The 15,783-nt window shown below is 44.5% G+C and overlaps 2 protein-coding genes across 9 annotated transcripts in view; one reads left to right on the top strand and one right to left on the bottom strand.

Moving 5' to 3' along the window:
• Nucleotides 1-15,783, top strand: part of ANO10 (anoctamin 10) — a 246,716-nt gene that overhangs the window by 69,939 nt on the left and 160,994 nt on the right. The window lies entirely within an intron of this gene.
• LOC112551351 (endogenous retrovirus group PABLB member 1 Env polyprotein-like) lies at nucleotides 8,827-15,122 on the bottom strand. Its single transcript, XM_025211858.1, has 2 exons — nucleotides 15,107-15,122; nucleotides 8,827-11,994 (listed from the first exon to the last, which is right to left on the bottom strand). Exon 2 carries the CDS (start codon nucleotides 10,301-10,303, stop codon nucleotides 9,212-9,214), a length of 1,092 nt encoding a protein of 363 aa, XP_025067643.1. The 5' UTR covers nucleotides 10,304-11,994; nucleotides 15,107-15,122; the 3' UTR covers nucleotides 8,827-9,211.

Below are 15,783 nucleotides of genomic sequence, written 5' to 3'. Positions count from 1 at the left end.
TACTTCTCGCTTTCCCCTACCTCCTGCCCTGGCACCAGCACAACTTGTACACATGACGGGGGTTCAAAGCAAAACTTGTGATGTGTGTGTAGCAGAGCGGGATGAAACCAGCATGCCTGTAACCGGTGGTCTTCCTGGTGCTGGTTAGGTCTCCACCCACCCACCCACCTACCTATTTCTGGGCCAAGTGCCTGCCTCTCTTTTTCCTGCCACACTTTGATGGAAAACTGATTCAGATGTTTCCCAGGCGGGAGGCTGCCCATTTAGGTGTCTTGGGGTGACATCCATTTTGCAGCTCTGTACCTCGCCTAACACTGCAGCCCATGCCTCACACGTTGCATCCTTAACCCCCTCCAGCTGTGGTCCCCTCTCTGGGAGCTTTGGCTCCCTCTTAGGCCCTGGCCCCGCCTTCAGGCCAGTCAGAATCCCGACCCTCTTGCTCTGGGCATTCCTCGTGGTGGGTCTCTGGCCCTTTGACCCCCCCCCCCCCTTTGGGTCCTGGCCCCAGCACAGTCAAGGGTACCTCTGATAACTGTTAAGGGGGGCGCTGATCCCAATTTCCCCGAGCAAGGCCATCTCATGGATGGCCTTCTATTGCTCCACCAGCCTCTCGAGCATCAGTTTCACCGAGTTTCTACATCCTGCATGATTTTGTGCTCTAGGATGTTCAGCTCTTCCTGTTTGCCCCACAGCATCTTGTCCCCCTTGATGCTCTGGTGGAAGTAGCCCGCCACCTTCCTGCACTGGAAATGAGCTTGCTGGTGGTGCTGGCACCATCACAGGCAACCTTGTCCCCCTCCAAGGCATCCCTGACAATGAGGTGGAACTTGCGTGCCACACAGTGGATGCCAACCAAGTTGGTATCATGGACCACCTTGACCATATTGGCCCCATTGCTGGTGACCATGAACCCGTGGGTGAGCTTGCCCTGCCCAGCGAGCCACCCGTGCACCAAGTGGTCTGTGGCCCCCATGATCTCTGCTGCCGTGTGGGACTCATCCATCACCTCAGCTTGAAGGAGAGCCCACCGATGGCCTGACTGGTCGTACCAGTGCCTTGTGAGGGAGAGGTATGCATGATCTCCACCCTAGCTGCTCCAGATGTCTGAGGTGAAGTGTAAGTCCACCTGCAGACCTGCCTTGTGCAGCTCCTCCCTCAAGTACTCCCTGCATGCCTCATACAGGGAGGGCACTGTCCTTCTAAAGGTGCTCCTTACAGACACTTGGTATGATGGGGCCACAAGTGCCATGAGCCACCTGAATCCTGGCTGCTCAACTAATGAGAAGGGCTAGCTATCGACAGCAAGCATCTCCCTAATGCTCTGGGTGATCTCGCTTGCCCTTGCAACTTGCCCCACTTTGTCCTCATCTTTCTCCCACTGGTCCAGGGTGGCCCACCTCTGCTTCTAGGGAACGGGGGCTTTGGAGCGAGAGTGGGACTTCCCTTTGGAAGCAAGGGCAAGGGGGTGGTGCCTCTTGATATGCATCAGCATCCCTATGGTGCTGAAGTGTTTCTTGTTCTTGCCCCAGCTGGTATTACATCGTCAGTGCAGGCAGATAGCATACTTGGGATCATCTGCCACTTCAAAATAATCACACACTACAATACCCCCTCGCTTCTGGGGTGCAGGTGTGGATCCTGCCTTATCCCCCGTCTCAGCAGGCAGAGGCAAAACGACAGGGGAAGCTGAGCCACCTGCCCCCCACAACCTGCTCCACAGTGCCTTCCGGAGAAGGAGGCCTGGCTCTAGGGGAACTTTGAGGGGTGGGGAGCAGAAACTCAGATTTTCCCCTGCTTCCCCAGAATTTCCCTGGCTATGGCACTGAGTTCCCCTGATTCCAGATCCAGCTTTTCTTCTGGCACTGGGAGGCTCAGGCTGAGAACTGAATTTGGGGTGGAGGAGACTGTCATGCTGGTGCTTGTCATGCTGATGGTGTTGGGGGTTGTTATTATTGCTGGTGTTAGTGGAGGTGGGGTAGGTGAAGACACTGCTCCCACCTCCTTGTTGCCACTAGCAGTAGAAGCCTCATGCCTGCTAGGGAAGAGGGTGCATCTAAGTTTGAGGGGGGCGGGGAACTTACCAGCTCTCCCTCTGCCCCCTCTTGATCCCCTGCCAGAAGACCTGGCACCTGCCTTTCCAGCACGCTTCATAATGTTTGCTGTGCTGGAAAGTGTGTGTGTATCTTCTCTGTGCAATATATCTTCTTCTATCTGTTTAATATATGTGTGTTTACTATATCTTATGTGTGTTTACTGTATTTTCTTCTATTTGCTTACTGTATCTTCTATCTGTAATATATCGGAAAAGTGTATCCAATCCTTTCCAAAAAGAGAGACTAGCAAGAGACTGACTAGGAAGCCAGTCACTGCAGCCAGCCAATACCTTTCACGCATTGTTGCTTCCAGACAGACAGCTCACAAAAGGCAGAGAAAAGCTTCACACAGAGTCTTATATGCTATTTCTCCATCCCTCCCCCAGAGCACTGGGATTGGAAGGGACCTCAGGGACGGATCGCAGATACTGGCCAGCTACAGACGTCAGTATCAGAGCAGTCCTTTCCCCCCGTCTTCCCCCTCCGTCTTTTGAGTTTGTTTCCCTGCAAGCCCGCCTCTGAAACATTCTGAAACATCCAGAACGTTTCAGATGGTTTCGTTTCATTTCGGAGATGTTTCGGAGCCTTCTGTTTCCTTTCGGATTCAGTGTTCCGGGCGCCGAAATGTGCCAAAACACCTCCAAAACGAAATGGCTGCTGAAATTTTGCACAACCCTAATGTCATTGTCTTGGTGGCTGCAGGAGCCTGCTGAAGGTAGAAGCGGCTAAGGGCCCAATCTTTATTTATTTATTTTTTTTGGCAGAGCCTGCCCACCTCTCCCATGGCCAGGAGCAAGCTCTTGGTGGGCCGAGTGGCCCCTGAGCTGCAGGGGCTCCAGTCTTTCCCTCTGCGGTGGCGGTGCCCCCTTGGGGCTGGCCAGGAAGATTGCTAGCTGGCCGGGTGCTGCCCCAGCTCGGAGGTGCCCGATCCAACTCTTCCCTGAGCCTGCCTGTGCTTCCAGCACCCTGTGCAGTGTCCCTGTTGCCTTCTTCAGCTGCCAGCACACCCTGTCACCATCCTACCGTTATGCTGTCCCAGGAATAAGCCAGCCCATTCCTGTGTGGCCCCAGGTATCCTGGTGGCCACAGGTGCCTGCTGAAGGCAGAAGCAGTAAGGGGGCCCAATCCTTTTTTTGGCAGAACCTGCCTGCCTCTCCCATGGCCAGGGTGCAAGGTGACAGATTAATGGCTGCAGCGTTGCAAACTAAGGTACATTGGGATGTGGTTTAGTTTGTGACGATGCAAACTCATTTAAAATCCCCAAAACTTGAGTATGTGTAAATTGTGATGCCATTAAGCCACACAGAGGGAAAATTTCACTCTAGGGCTGTCTGACCCTAGCCTAGGCACAAACAAAGACCTCCAGCATAGTGGGCTGGATAAATGGCTGGATTGAGTTCATTGGTGGTATGTTGGTGGCCCCTATCTTTAAGTAATCTGTCCCACTGTTTAACATCTCTAGAAAGGTCTTCCTGATATCCAATTTAAATTTTCCTTGTTAGACTTTAAACCGTTATATCTCCTGTAGACACAGAGAATAGTTGATTGCCATCCTTTTATTAAGCCTTTTTTTGTATTTAAAGGCTACTTTCAGATCACTTCTCAATCTTCTCTACTCCAAACTAAACAATCCCAGTTTTTCCAACCTTTTCTCATTTGTTATGTTTTCTAAACTTCTAGTCATCTTGTTAGATACGTGCTAAGTATGTATCCTAAAGAAGTATAGAAAAATGTTTGGAAAACTGATTGTATGTACTCTGTATTGTTTTATTAAAGTGAATTAATTGCTTTAATTTTATTTACCTAAAAGCTTCAACTGATGTACGCTGTTAGTGGCTTATGAAACTTGTTATAAAAAGAATCACTTTTGAGTTATTCAAGCATCAAGAAACCTTTAAAATAGGGTTTTTGGGGTTTTTTAGCTTTAAACCAGTTTTTTTTTTTTTTTTTTTAAATTTAATTTAACTAAACTCAGTTCTGGACAAAGAGAGTATAGTTCAGAGTGAATTTTCTACGATTGATTTTTATAACCTCTGTGAAAAGGGATTTATAAAATAAAGGCTGATAGACAGTCATGAGTGATGGTATAAAGTAAATGTAAGGAAAAGTAGCATTTATTTATTTTATTTTTACAGTTTTTATTCTGTACTTGAAGTAAGTGTCAGTCTACAATGACACTTCTCTGATCAGGAAATTAGTAGAGTGAGATATAATTCTTGAAGGCATATTTCATTAACTGTGGCAGTGTTTAAGTAGTACAGCATGAAGCTGTTTTATGTTCTAATGCAGTCAACAGTCTTTTTCAAGTCGTAGGATATTTCTAATGTAGGCCTATAATCAGCTGGATCTGTATAATAGATAATACAAAGCAGGCACATTTGAAAGCTGCTGAGAATTCATATATTGCATTATGTTTGAGGTTAATCAGTCAGGAGTTGTCACGCGATGTAAAGTATGTACGTGTATGTGTATGTATGTTTCAAGAATTGTAGGTAAACCTATACAAAATATGAAGGAGCCTTATATTAAGTTTGGAATATTATCACAGCACTCACAAAGATTGTTATAGCTTAGGGTTATCTACATCTTCATAAAAATTTTGGCGAGTTTTTGTTAGAAATCATGATTTTGAACTGAAACTTTATTTAAAGCCTGGCTGGGTATAAAATTAATTTTAAGTATTAAAATAGAAATATTTTAACAATCTTACATTTATAGTAGTACAGATAAAAAAAAAAAAAAAAACCCAAACAACTACTGAATTCAGATGTTTTTGTGCACCTGTAGCTTTAAAAAGATTTGGTTGAATTTATTGAAATGCATGTAGTTCATAAAATGGATGAATGCATTTGTACACCTTCAAAAATAATACATTGGAAAGATACAATTTTTTATTAATGATTTATTCTAGTTGTAAAAAAATCATCACTCTGTGTATTTCCCATATAGATATGAGAACAAACAGCTGACTTGAATAGGTGAAAAAATCAAAACTGATTTTACTATTGGATCTTGTTCAGAAAAATTGGCAGAAAAAAATGTTATTTTTACTTTTTCTTTCTTTCTTTCTTTTTAAAGATTGCAGCCCATTCTCAATAGCCAGAACCTTATTTATGGTCTTGTAACATAATGCCTACCTTTTCATGCCTGTAATTTTGTGTCCACTTTACAGGGCTTCTCTCCATTTGTAGTTAGAATAGCCTTTAAAAGCTAGTAGTGCAGCAGGCAATTGAAGCAGCATGTCAGGGCTATAGTTTTTTTCCCACCATGATACTGTACCTGAAAGGGACTGATGTAGGAACCATTATGTTAGCATTATACACTCTGTATATTCTGCTTAAATCAGGGTGATATTCATATGACAGAACAAGGAGCAATGGTCTAAAGTTGCAGCAAGGGAAATTTAGATTAGATATTAGGAAACACTTTCTCATAGTAAAACACTGGAACAGGTTATTGGAGAGGTTGTGGAATCTCTACCCTAGGAGATTTTTAAGACCTGGCTAGACAAAGCCTTGTCTGGGGTGATATAGTTGGGGATGGTCCTCCTTGTAGCAGGGGGTTGGATTAGATGACCTCCTGAAGTCCCTTCCAACCCTCATTTTCTATGATTCTGTGACTAGATAATGCTGATTTTGATAACAGATTCCATCTATGGTGTGGCAGAAAGCAGCTGCATTGAATTATGGGAGGACCTGGCTGAACTGAGAAAAATGAAGTATTTTTCTCTGTCTTTCAATTATAGTAATCTTGATTGTTACAGATAATTAACTGTAATGCTACTATTGTACCATGCACTTGACTACTCTACTTGTTTATAGGAGCGTCTTAGGGGACAAGGGAAAGTGAGGGTCTTTTATTTTGTTAATGCCCCACTCTTTGCAGCCAGTGACTGTGCTTTCATGTTTGAACAGCATTTAAATCACAAAGTGAACATGAGTCAACAGTGTAATTCTGGCAAATGGAAAATGCAAAATGTCATTTTGGAATACATATTAAAAGTATGTCATATGTAAGACATATAAGGTAATTATTTTGGTCTTCATGCTGGTGAGGCCTCAGCTGTTGTACTCTGTCCATCAGTAGATACATTTCTTATAGTTCCAAGAGCAACAAAATGATTAGTTTTAGGAAAAATGACCTATGAGGAAAGATTGAATAAAACGGCATCTTAATTTAGGGGTGCACTGATATATTGGTTGGCCATCGGATTGGCACTGATGAAAGGAGAAGTGACGTTATCAGCTATCATCTTTTTTTGGTCATTGTAGTTGGTAATTATAGCCACATGCCTGGAGCATCCTGGCGAGCATAGTCCAGTCCCTGTGCCCAGTTGCCAGCCTGAGCCTGTGACAGACTTCAGGTCCTGGAAAGTAGTGGGAGGTGGAGGAGGTGCTAGAGAGCAGTAAGAGGCCATGGCTCTCAGCAGCAAAGGTGGGCACAGCAGGGGGCTGAGCACTGGGGCGGTCATGGAGACGTTGAACTGCACGTGGGTGGGTTTAGGTGCTGTCCAAGGGACATTCTGCTCTGATGGACACTGGTTACCTTTGCAAAAGCGCCTTCTTCCTGGCAGCTGCAGAAGCTCAGCTGCATGGGGCCTGCCAGCGCTGAGGCAGCAGTGTGTCTTGGGCCTCCAAATGTGCCTGGCACTGCTGTCTGCATGAGGATCTGCCCTGCCCACCTAGGACAGCAGCATGGGCTGCACTGGGAATGAAGCTGTCGGTATAGGTAAGAGGACGATGTGTGTGGGAATAAGGCAGTCGCAGCCTCCCTCATTGAGGGCCGGAGCAGGCAGGAGGGGTGTGTGTGTGTGTGTGTACGTTATAAATGCCAAATGAAAAAAAAAAAGGTTTATTTATGTCAGTAGTTTAAAATGCCTTGCACTATTATTAAATATCAGTTATTGGATTGGCAGTGGCCAATATTGTTGGTTAATCATTGGCTATCAGTATCGGCCAAGAAAATCTTTATTGGTGCACCTCTAATCTCAATCTGGGGAAGGGAGGATGGAAGGAGTCACACAATGAGTTGTCAAAGACATGGATTTTTGAGCACCGTACTTCAAGAAGGATGTTGATAGACTCGAGAGGGTCCAGAGGAGAGCCACTCGTATGGTCAGGGGCTTATAGAACAAGCCCTATGAGGAGAGACTGAGGGACCTGGACCTCTTCAGCCTCCACAAGAGAAGGCTGAGAGGTGATCTTGTGACTGCCTACAAATTGATTAGGGGGATGCAGCAAGGGATTGGGGATGGTCTGTTCACCAGGGCACCTCTTGGCGTAACAAGGAACAATGGTCACAAACTGACAGAGCAGATTTAAGCTAGGTATCAGGAAAAACTTCTTCACAGGAAGGGTGGCCAAAATTTGGAATGGGTTTCCAGGGGAGGTGGTACTTTCCCCTACCTTGGGGGTCTTTAAGAGAAGGCTGGATAGGCATCTGGCTGGGGTCATCTGACCGCAGCACTCTTTTCTGCCTAGGCGGGCAGTCGGACTCGATGATCTGTTGAGGTTCCTTCCGACCCTAGCATCTGTGAATCTATGGAAGGTTGCCATAAAGCGAATGATTACCAGTGGTTCTCCTTGTCCACCAAAAGTAGAACAAGAAGTAGGTTGGCTTACTTTGCAGCAAAGGAAATTTCAGTTAGGTAGTAGGATAAACTGTTTTACTCTAAGGACAGGTAAGTACTTGAAAAGATTACCAGGATAGGATATGGTATCCTGGTCTTTGAAAGGTTTTAAAAACAGATTTTGAAGATAGATTTGATAAACATCTGTCAGGGGTGGTGTAAGTATACTAGATCCTTTTTTGGAACGGGGGTAGATGAGATTATTTTTGAACTCCTTTCTAGCCCTGCATTTCTATGATTTTTGTTTGTAGAGATTACTGAAAACAAATAACAGCAGCAGGAAAAAAGGCCAAATTTATATGTGAGAGTGCATTTTTTAAACATACTTGTGTCTGTACTTAGTAATTAAAAGTGCCTCGACACAGCAGAATTCTTAGCACGATGCGAGTGCTCGGTGCAAGGGATGCCTCGCTACGGCGGGAAAAGCCTTAGTGCAGTGATCAGCTTCCTCCAAAACTAGCAGTTGCACTGTTTGGATGCATGCTACCAATTGGCTCATCGTAAATTATTCATACCCAGCGGCTAGCAATTGGCTCACTAGCCGTATAAAAGCTTGTGTAGTTTCTGTCCAAGTCAGAGAACTCTGCGTGCACGTTGGGAACGAGTTCCTCGTGTACCTTGGAGTAAAATTGGAGGCCTGATCAACCACCAACCACTCCCCGTCGACGACCGTCCCGACGTACCCTGCACCCTGCATGCTCGGAAACATCGGTTTCTTCTTTGTTTTTGTAACCTGTACGGAGAGTGCCTACACTGTGTGCATCGACGCAAGTCCCTGTACGTCAGTTTGTAAGTAAAGTTCTTTTCAATTCAACCAGTACGCATTTGTGCCTAATTCCACTCCATCGCGGCCCCATTCCGGCTATACTCGGCACCCACAACTTGTAGCTGTTGTTTAATTTTAATGGAAAATAAAGGATATTGTAAAACTAATGGAAGTAAAGTAGACGTGGACAAGTCATTTAGATTTCCCAGTCAGCGAGTGACACATTAACCACCTCTGTTTTCTTAAAAGGGCAAATAGTGGGTCTAGTGGGGAGTGACAGGGATATGAAACTGCTTAAATGTGTCTCGGAAAAAACCACCAGTACTCCGCGTTGTTTGTGAAGCAGGTCAGCAGAAGCTTTTATTGAGCTACAGCTGTAGGGGGGAAGAGAATTTCTTCCTACTTCCCCACTAATACAGAAAATGCGAAAGTATTTATACATTTTAATTGCATGAGATCATCTTTTATAACCAATCATGGTATAGGGTCTGCCTAAAGAATTTATAGCTTTAAGATCAAAAATAGTAATTACAGCATCAGTATTAAAACAGCAAGTTTAGCAAAAACCCGTTACCTTCCCATGCCTTATAGTCTGAGGCAATCTTGCCGCTTCCTTTGACCGTTGACTGTACTAAACATTCTTCCTCTTTTGTATTTTTCCTCCACACTTGTATTTTTCCCCCACACCTTCCCCCTTTGAGACTATAAAAGTCTCACCAATTTTTATGCTCTTATATTTATAAGATCCCAAAAAAAGTCCTGCAATTTTTTGTATTTATCTTCCGTAGGCCTACTTTCCTGCTCCTGTTGTATCATTTGCAGCGTCATAACATTATGTATTGCAGGGCTTGGCTGAGACAGGCAGAAAAGACAGCAGCGGAAGCAGAGGTATATTATGCAAATTAAAAGGATTATAACAAAAAGTATTAAGAGTCCATGAATAACAGTAGATCTTAGTGACCCGAATAGAGAACCAAACCATGAACTAAAGCTCCAAGTATTAGACTCGTGGAGCTTGGTCGTGGTTTTACGTATATGATCGACCAAATCATGTATTTCTTCTGACTTATCTGGAATATAAGTATAGCATTCTTTTCCTATTAATGCACAGATGCCGCCTTTACTGGCCAAGGTAAAGTCTAGTGCTATTCGGTTTTGTAGCACCATGGTCCGTAAGGCTATCATCTCCTGGGTCAAGTGGTCTAAGGATTCTGCGGTATCGTTATTTACTTGTTTTAGTATATTAGCCAACAGTCTAATTTTTTGAATTGTCCTGCCTATACCATATATGGGAAACATTATAGCACCAAATCGTTCATCCTCAGTGATTTCCCTTTTTTCCCTGGCAGTGCATATAGATTTGGAAGGAGGGAGAGACAAATGTCGAATAGCTGGTGTAATGTAACCAAGATAACACGACCCGGACCAGTGGCCAGGCAACCAAAAATATGCACAATTTTCACAAATATAATAGGTCCCATTATATGCTATCCATTTTCTGTGCTGTGCATGGGTCTTATTTAAAACAATGGTTGGTGCACTAGCCAAGCAATTAAAAGATATATTTTTATGTTCCTTGATTTTAAAATGGATACTAGCATTCGTTGAGGTACAGTCAATAGTGTAATTATAAGTATTGAAGCTTACCTTGTTTGCACCATTATACTTATAACACAAGAAGCCAGGAATGGGCTTGGCTATTTGGATAATATATGGAAATGTGGCAGGATCGGAAGAGGGAGGAGGACGTTTAGCAAAGGTGTAATTGGTCCAGAATCCCCGGCACTTATTTTCCTGGTGTTTTGGATCAAACATATCACAAAAGTCAGTCCAGTTAAGGGGAATAGCAGTCACTGGTATTCCCAGTGCTGTAATAAGGGGTGAATGAGAGCATACCTAACATTTAGAGAGATTTAAGTTCTTTGCATATTGGTAAGATAGGTGAAGAAAAGTGTTGTGGTGGTGATACCAGTGGGGAAGAGTTCTTTTTGACTTTAAAGAAAGTTCTGTTTGATTTTTTGGGTCTTCTGCCGGCGGTGGGTGCCTTAAGGTATATAGAATAATGAAAAGGAAAAGACTGAGGAACACCCAAGTCATAAACAACCAGCCCCACGGTGGGAGCCAGGAACTAGGTGGAGACCTTCTTCCTTTCTCAAAGGGCGTAGCGGTGTTGCTGTGGTGCATTTTCCTCAACTGGTGATGATGAGTCTTTTGTGGCAATAGCAGGCAGTCGAATAGCTGAAGAATCCAGGTGCTCCACACTCGCTTGAGTGAGGTCCTGAGGTTTTTTGTCCTTGGCCTCAGGGAGAGTTTTTACTCCTGGTTGAAAGGCTGTTGCGTCAGGGTTTAATGGGGGTGATACCCTTTTGCACTGTGAAGTGTGGGTCCAGGTTTGATGTCCTTGACAGCAAACAGCAGTATTGGTTGTCAAAAGAACTTGAAAAGGTCCCTTCCACCGAGGCTGAAGAGCGTTTTTTCGTTGATACACCTTTACGTAGACCCAATCCCCTGGTTTAAGATTGTGACGGGGCTTCTGGAGGGCATGGTAAGGCTTTTCGGGCCTGTGAGTGAAGAGATCTAACAGAAGATTTGATTAGAGTTTTATAATAATTTAATATAGTCTCATCAGTAAGTTGTAAGTCAAGCTGGTGTGAGGCGACAGGTGGTGTGGCAGGCATCCTCATGGGTCGAGCCATTAGTATCTCATAAGGTGTCAGGCCATGCCTTCTGTTAATAGTGTTTCTAATATGCATGAGGGCAATAGGCAACGCATCAGGCCATTTAAGACCCGTTTCGGCACAAATCTTTGAAATGCGTGTCTTTAAATCAGAGTTTTTGCGTTTTATAGCACCACTGGATTGCGGGTGATAACTGCAATGTAGGTGCTGCTGTATGTTGAGCTCTTGACAGATGTTTTTTATTATCTGTCCTGTGAAATGGGTGCCGCGGTCACTATCTATTGCGAGGGGCAACCCGAAGCTAGGGATAAATTCCTTTAGCAGTTTTTTTTGTTACTGTGATAGAATCAGCATGTATACATGGATAGGCTTTTATCCATCTAGAGAACATATCAATAATAACAAGAATATACTCATAAGAACAGCACTTGGGTAGCTGCACAAAATCAATTTGTAGATTTACAAAAGGTCCCCAAGGAGGGGGATGGGCTGCGGGTGTCGTTTTTATCCGTTGCCCAATGTTGTGAGCTAAACAAATCTGACAGGAGCTGCAGTATTGTTGTGCTATTGAAGGAAAATTTGGGGCAAACCAATTTCTTTTTATTGTGGCAATCATTCCCCCCTTGCTCGTATGGGCCACGGAGTGGGTTAAACGGGCAAGATGGGGTAAAAGCTCTCTAGGCGCTACCAGGCGGCCGTCCGGGGAACGCCAGAGAGAGTCGGGGTGCAGCGAACATCCTGTACGCAGCCAGTCATTCATCTCCTTTTTAGGGGCCTGATTTTGAAGAAGGGCTAGACTCGGAAGACTAGCCAAAGGTGACTGGTCTGCTAAAAAACAAACAGAAACAGAGTTAGGAGCCTGTGGGCCAGAAAGGGCCGCGTTTCTGGCAGAACGGTCTGCCAGATCATTTTTTTGTGTGACATCATCAAAAGGTTTTTCATGAGCTTTACATTTGACAACAGCAATAGCAAAAGGCAGTTGAACAGCTTTTAAGAGTGTATTAACATAGTAACCATGACTGATTTGGGTCCCTGATGAAGTAAGGAACCTTCTTTGTTTCCAAATTTGTCTAAAATCATGGATAACACCAAAAGCCTATTTAGAGTTAGTATAAATGGTTGCAGTTTGATTTTTTGCAAGGATACAAGCGCGTGTCAATGCGATGAGTTCAGCGACTTGAGCAGAACGAGCCTTGGGTAAAGAATATGTCTCCAAAACAGTATGTGGAGTGCATACGGCATATCCAGTAACTAATTCACCTGCATCATTTTTAAGACAGGAACCATCAACAAACAAAACGAGGTCAGAGTTAGGGATAGGATTGTCCCTAAGGTCAATTCAAGGGGTTAGCAACTGGTTTGTGATGGACAGACAATCATGAGGTTCACCATCAGAGTCAACGGGCAAAAGTGATGCTGGATTTAGAATTGAGCAACGAGTTAAGGTTATATTTGCAGCTGACAACAGAAGTTTTTCATATCTAGTAAGACGGGAATTAGAAATATGCTGGGTTTTTTCTTTGAGAAGAAAGGCCATTATAGCATGTGGAACTGCTACGGTTAAGGGGTGTCCCAGAACTAAAGAATCCGTTTTTTCCACCAACAAGGCAGCAGCTGCAACTGAACGGAGGCACGGAAAGAGTCCCGCAGCAACTGGATTCAGGGCAGAGCTGTAGTATGCAATTGGGCGATGCTTCTCGCCATGTAGCTGAGCGAGCACTCCTAAAGCAATTTCTTCTCGTTCATGGCAAAACAGAGTAAAAGGTTTTTTATAATCAGGAAGTCCAAGAGCAGGGGCAAGGGTAAGGGTTTGTTTCAGAGCTGTGAATGCTTGCTCGGCCTCCGGAGTCCACAGGAGGGGTTCTGGGGTGTTATCATGGGTGAAGGCTAGCAAGGGTTTAGTAAGAGCAGCATATCCCAGAATCCATTGCCTACAATATCCTGCTGCACCCAGGAATCCCCTCATTTGTTTTCTGGTTATTGGTTTGGGAATGGTGAGGATAGCTGTGATTTTATTAAGAGAGAGGTGTCGTTTTCCAGCCGAAACATCATGCCCTAGGTAATGCACTTTAGGTCTATAGAGCTGTAATTTAGACTTGGAAGCTTTATGGCCTCTTTGGACTGAAGCTGTGAGGAGTATTAAGGTATCTTGTTTATAGGCCTCAAAAGAGGGTGAGGCCAGTAATAGATCATCAACATATTGAATGAGAGTGGACCCCCCTTTAAAGGTGATAGGGTGTAAGTCCTTTTTTAGGATCTGGGAAAACAGGGTTGGGGATTTGGTATACCCCTGAGGTAGCCTTGTCCAAGTATATTGGAATCCCTGATAAGTAAATGTAAACAAATATTGACTGTCCTTATGAATGGGGATAGAGAAAAAAGCAGAACACAAATCTATCACTGTGAAGCAAGTAGCATCTGGAGGGATATAAGAAAGGATAGTAGGAGGGTTAGGGACCACACTAGTGATGGCTCGAAGATCTTGCACAAAATGATAAGTATTTTTCCCAGGTTTCTTGACAGGCAGGATAGGTGTGTTGCATGGTGAGCGTACTGGGACAATTATCCCTTGCTCCAAAAGTGAGGAAATGACAGGTTTAATTCCTTCCTCAGCTTCCCTCGAGATAGGGTATTGCGGGACACGGGGAAGTGGCTTGGCTGGGTTTAAAGTAATAAGCACAGGTTTGGCACTCTGTATGTGTCCTACCTCATTTGCATGGGTGGACCATAGCTGGGGAGGTATTCGAGCTAACAGTTCCTCTTGCAAGTAGGAAGTCAGGATCTGAGTATTCCTGGGTTAGCAAAGCCACAAACTCGGTCCCCCTATGTTCTGGTACTTTAAGGTAAACCCCATCGGGGCTACAATAAATAACACATCCCAGCTTATACAACAAATCCTTCCCTAGAAGGTTAACAGGTGTACAAGGACTGAGGTGGAAAGCATGCTTTTCAGACAAAGGGCCGAGAGAGATAGAGACAGGTTCGGAAACTGGGTGTGGGATAGGCTGTCCACTTATCCCTACAGCATTTATAGTTTCGTAAGACTGAGGTAGAAAAGGGAAGTCAACAGCTTTTAATGTGGAGCGAGAGGCTCCGGTGTCAACGAGACAGGAAACAGGCTGACCAGGAATAAAACATTTAACAAACGGACCAGATGGGTCAGTAGCAAGCAGAGGGGTAATGATGTCACTGTCCCCTAGGCTGTCCTATGCCAAGCTAGAAAATTTTGCAGGAATGAGGGGTGAGGACGGAAGGCCAGGCCTTTGGCTAGGGCGATTGGGACACTCCAATTTCCAATGCCCTTCTTGTTTACAATAGTGACACTGGTTTCCATAACTAATAGGTCTAGCCCCTCCCCTGAATCTTTCCGCTCCTCCTCTTCCCCATCCTCTCCCCCTGAAAGGACTCTGTAATTGGGAAATCTGTAAAGCCATTAGCTTGAATTCAGCATTGTCCTTAGACCTTTCCAACTTGTTATAGAAATGGATGGCTGCTGCAAGGAAATTTTTGGGATTAATTCCTTAAACAAAGCCAGCCACTATGGCTTGTTTAGCATTTCGGACTGGATCATCCATTCCTGAATGTCGCTCAAACGCCTGTTTAAGACGTTTCAAATAGTCACTAGGGTGTTCATCCTTATTTTGCTTACAGGTATTTATTTTAGTCCAGTCTTCTTTCTTAGGACAAATTGTTAGGATGGCCTGAACTAGAGCATTCCTTTTATCGATAAAATTTTGGCCAACTCCTGGGTCCTGTTCAGGCCAGTTACAGGCAGTATATAAACGCAACAGAGTTTTCTTAGGCAAAACGGACCGCAGGAGCTGATTTATGTCAGCCCATGTTGGGTTGTAACAGTTTATAACAGTTTGCAATTCTTCCTGAAATTTTGCTGGGTCCTCTCTAATTTTGGGAAATTTTGGGGTTAAATTATAAAGATCACCTGGTGTCCACGGTGCATGCACGATGATTACATTTTGTCCATCTGAGTCAAGTCCCGGCACCTGTCTTAAAGGGTAGCTTGGAAGAGTTAAATTTTTTCAGGGTCTGAGAAGCATAGGGGAGATTTTTTTTTATTTTATTTATTTATTTTTTTTATTCTTGTGCTTGTAGGCTGAGTGAGGATAAGAGACCCAGGGGTCGTACCCCAGTCTGATGGTGATTGAATGATGGTGGAAGTGGAAGACGAGCCTGGACTAGAAATATCAATAGAAGAGATTACCGAGGATGGGGAGCTTGTTGGGATTGTAGCCTGTTGAGATGAGGAGCTTGCCAGGATTGCAGCCTGTTGCCCGGGTGGTTGCTGTGTGGGGGAGCAGGCAGGGGGTCTCAGGAGGGCTGGATTTGCACAGAGGTCAAGGACATCTTTTGCCGGTTCCTGTAAAGGGGGCTCCCCAGGCAGAGCTGGATACATTGAAGTAGCAGCCGGCGTATAATTTGGGGGAGCAGCCAATTTCTCCCGACCAGCTTTCAACTGCTGTTTCAATTTATCCTGAGAATCTTTTAAACTCCGGGTGTGAGACTCCGTTCGTCTCTTGGACGTTTCATCATACCAGTTAAAAAATACGTCCCACTGATTCTGCGGGACCTTGGGTCCTTGGGACTCTAAAGCCCCTCTTA

Source organism: Alligator sinensis, unplaced genomic scaffold, assembly GCF_000455745.1.
Source record: "Alligator sinensis unplaced genomic scaffold, ASM45574v1 scaffold279_1, whole genome shotgun sequence".
NCBI lineage: Eukaryota > Metazoa > Chordata > Crocodylia > Alligatoridae > Alligator > Alligator sinensis.
Note: the sequence above shows the minus strand (reverse complement) of the source record. Positions and strands in the feature narration are given on the sequence as shown.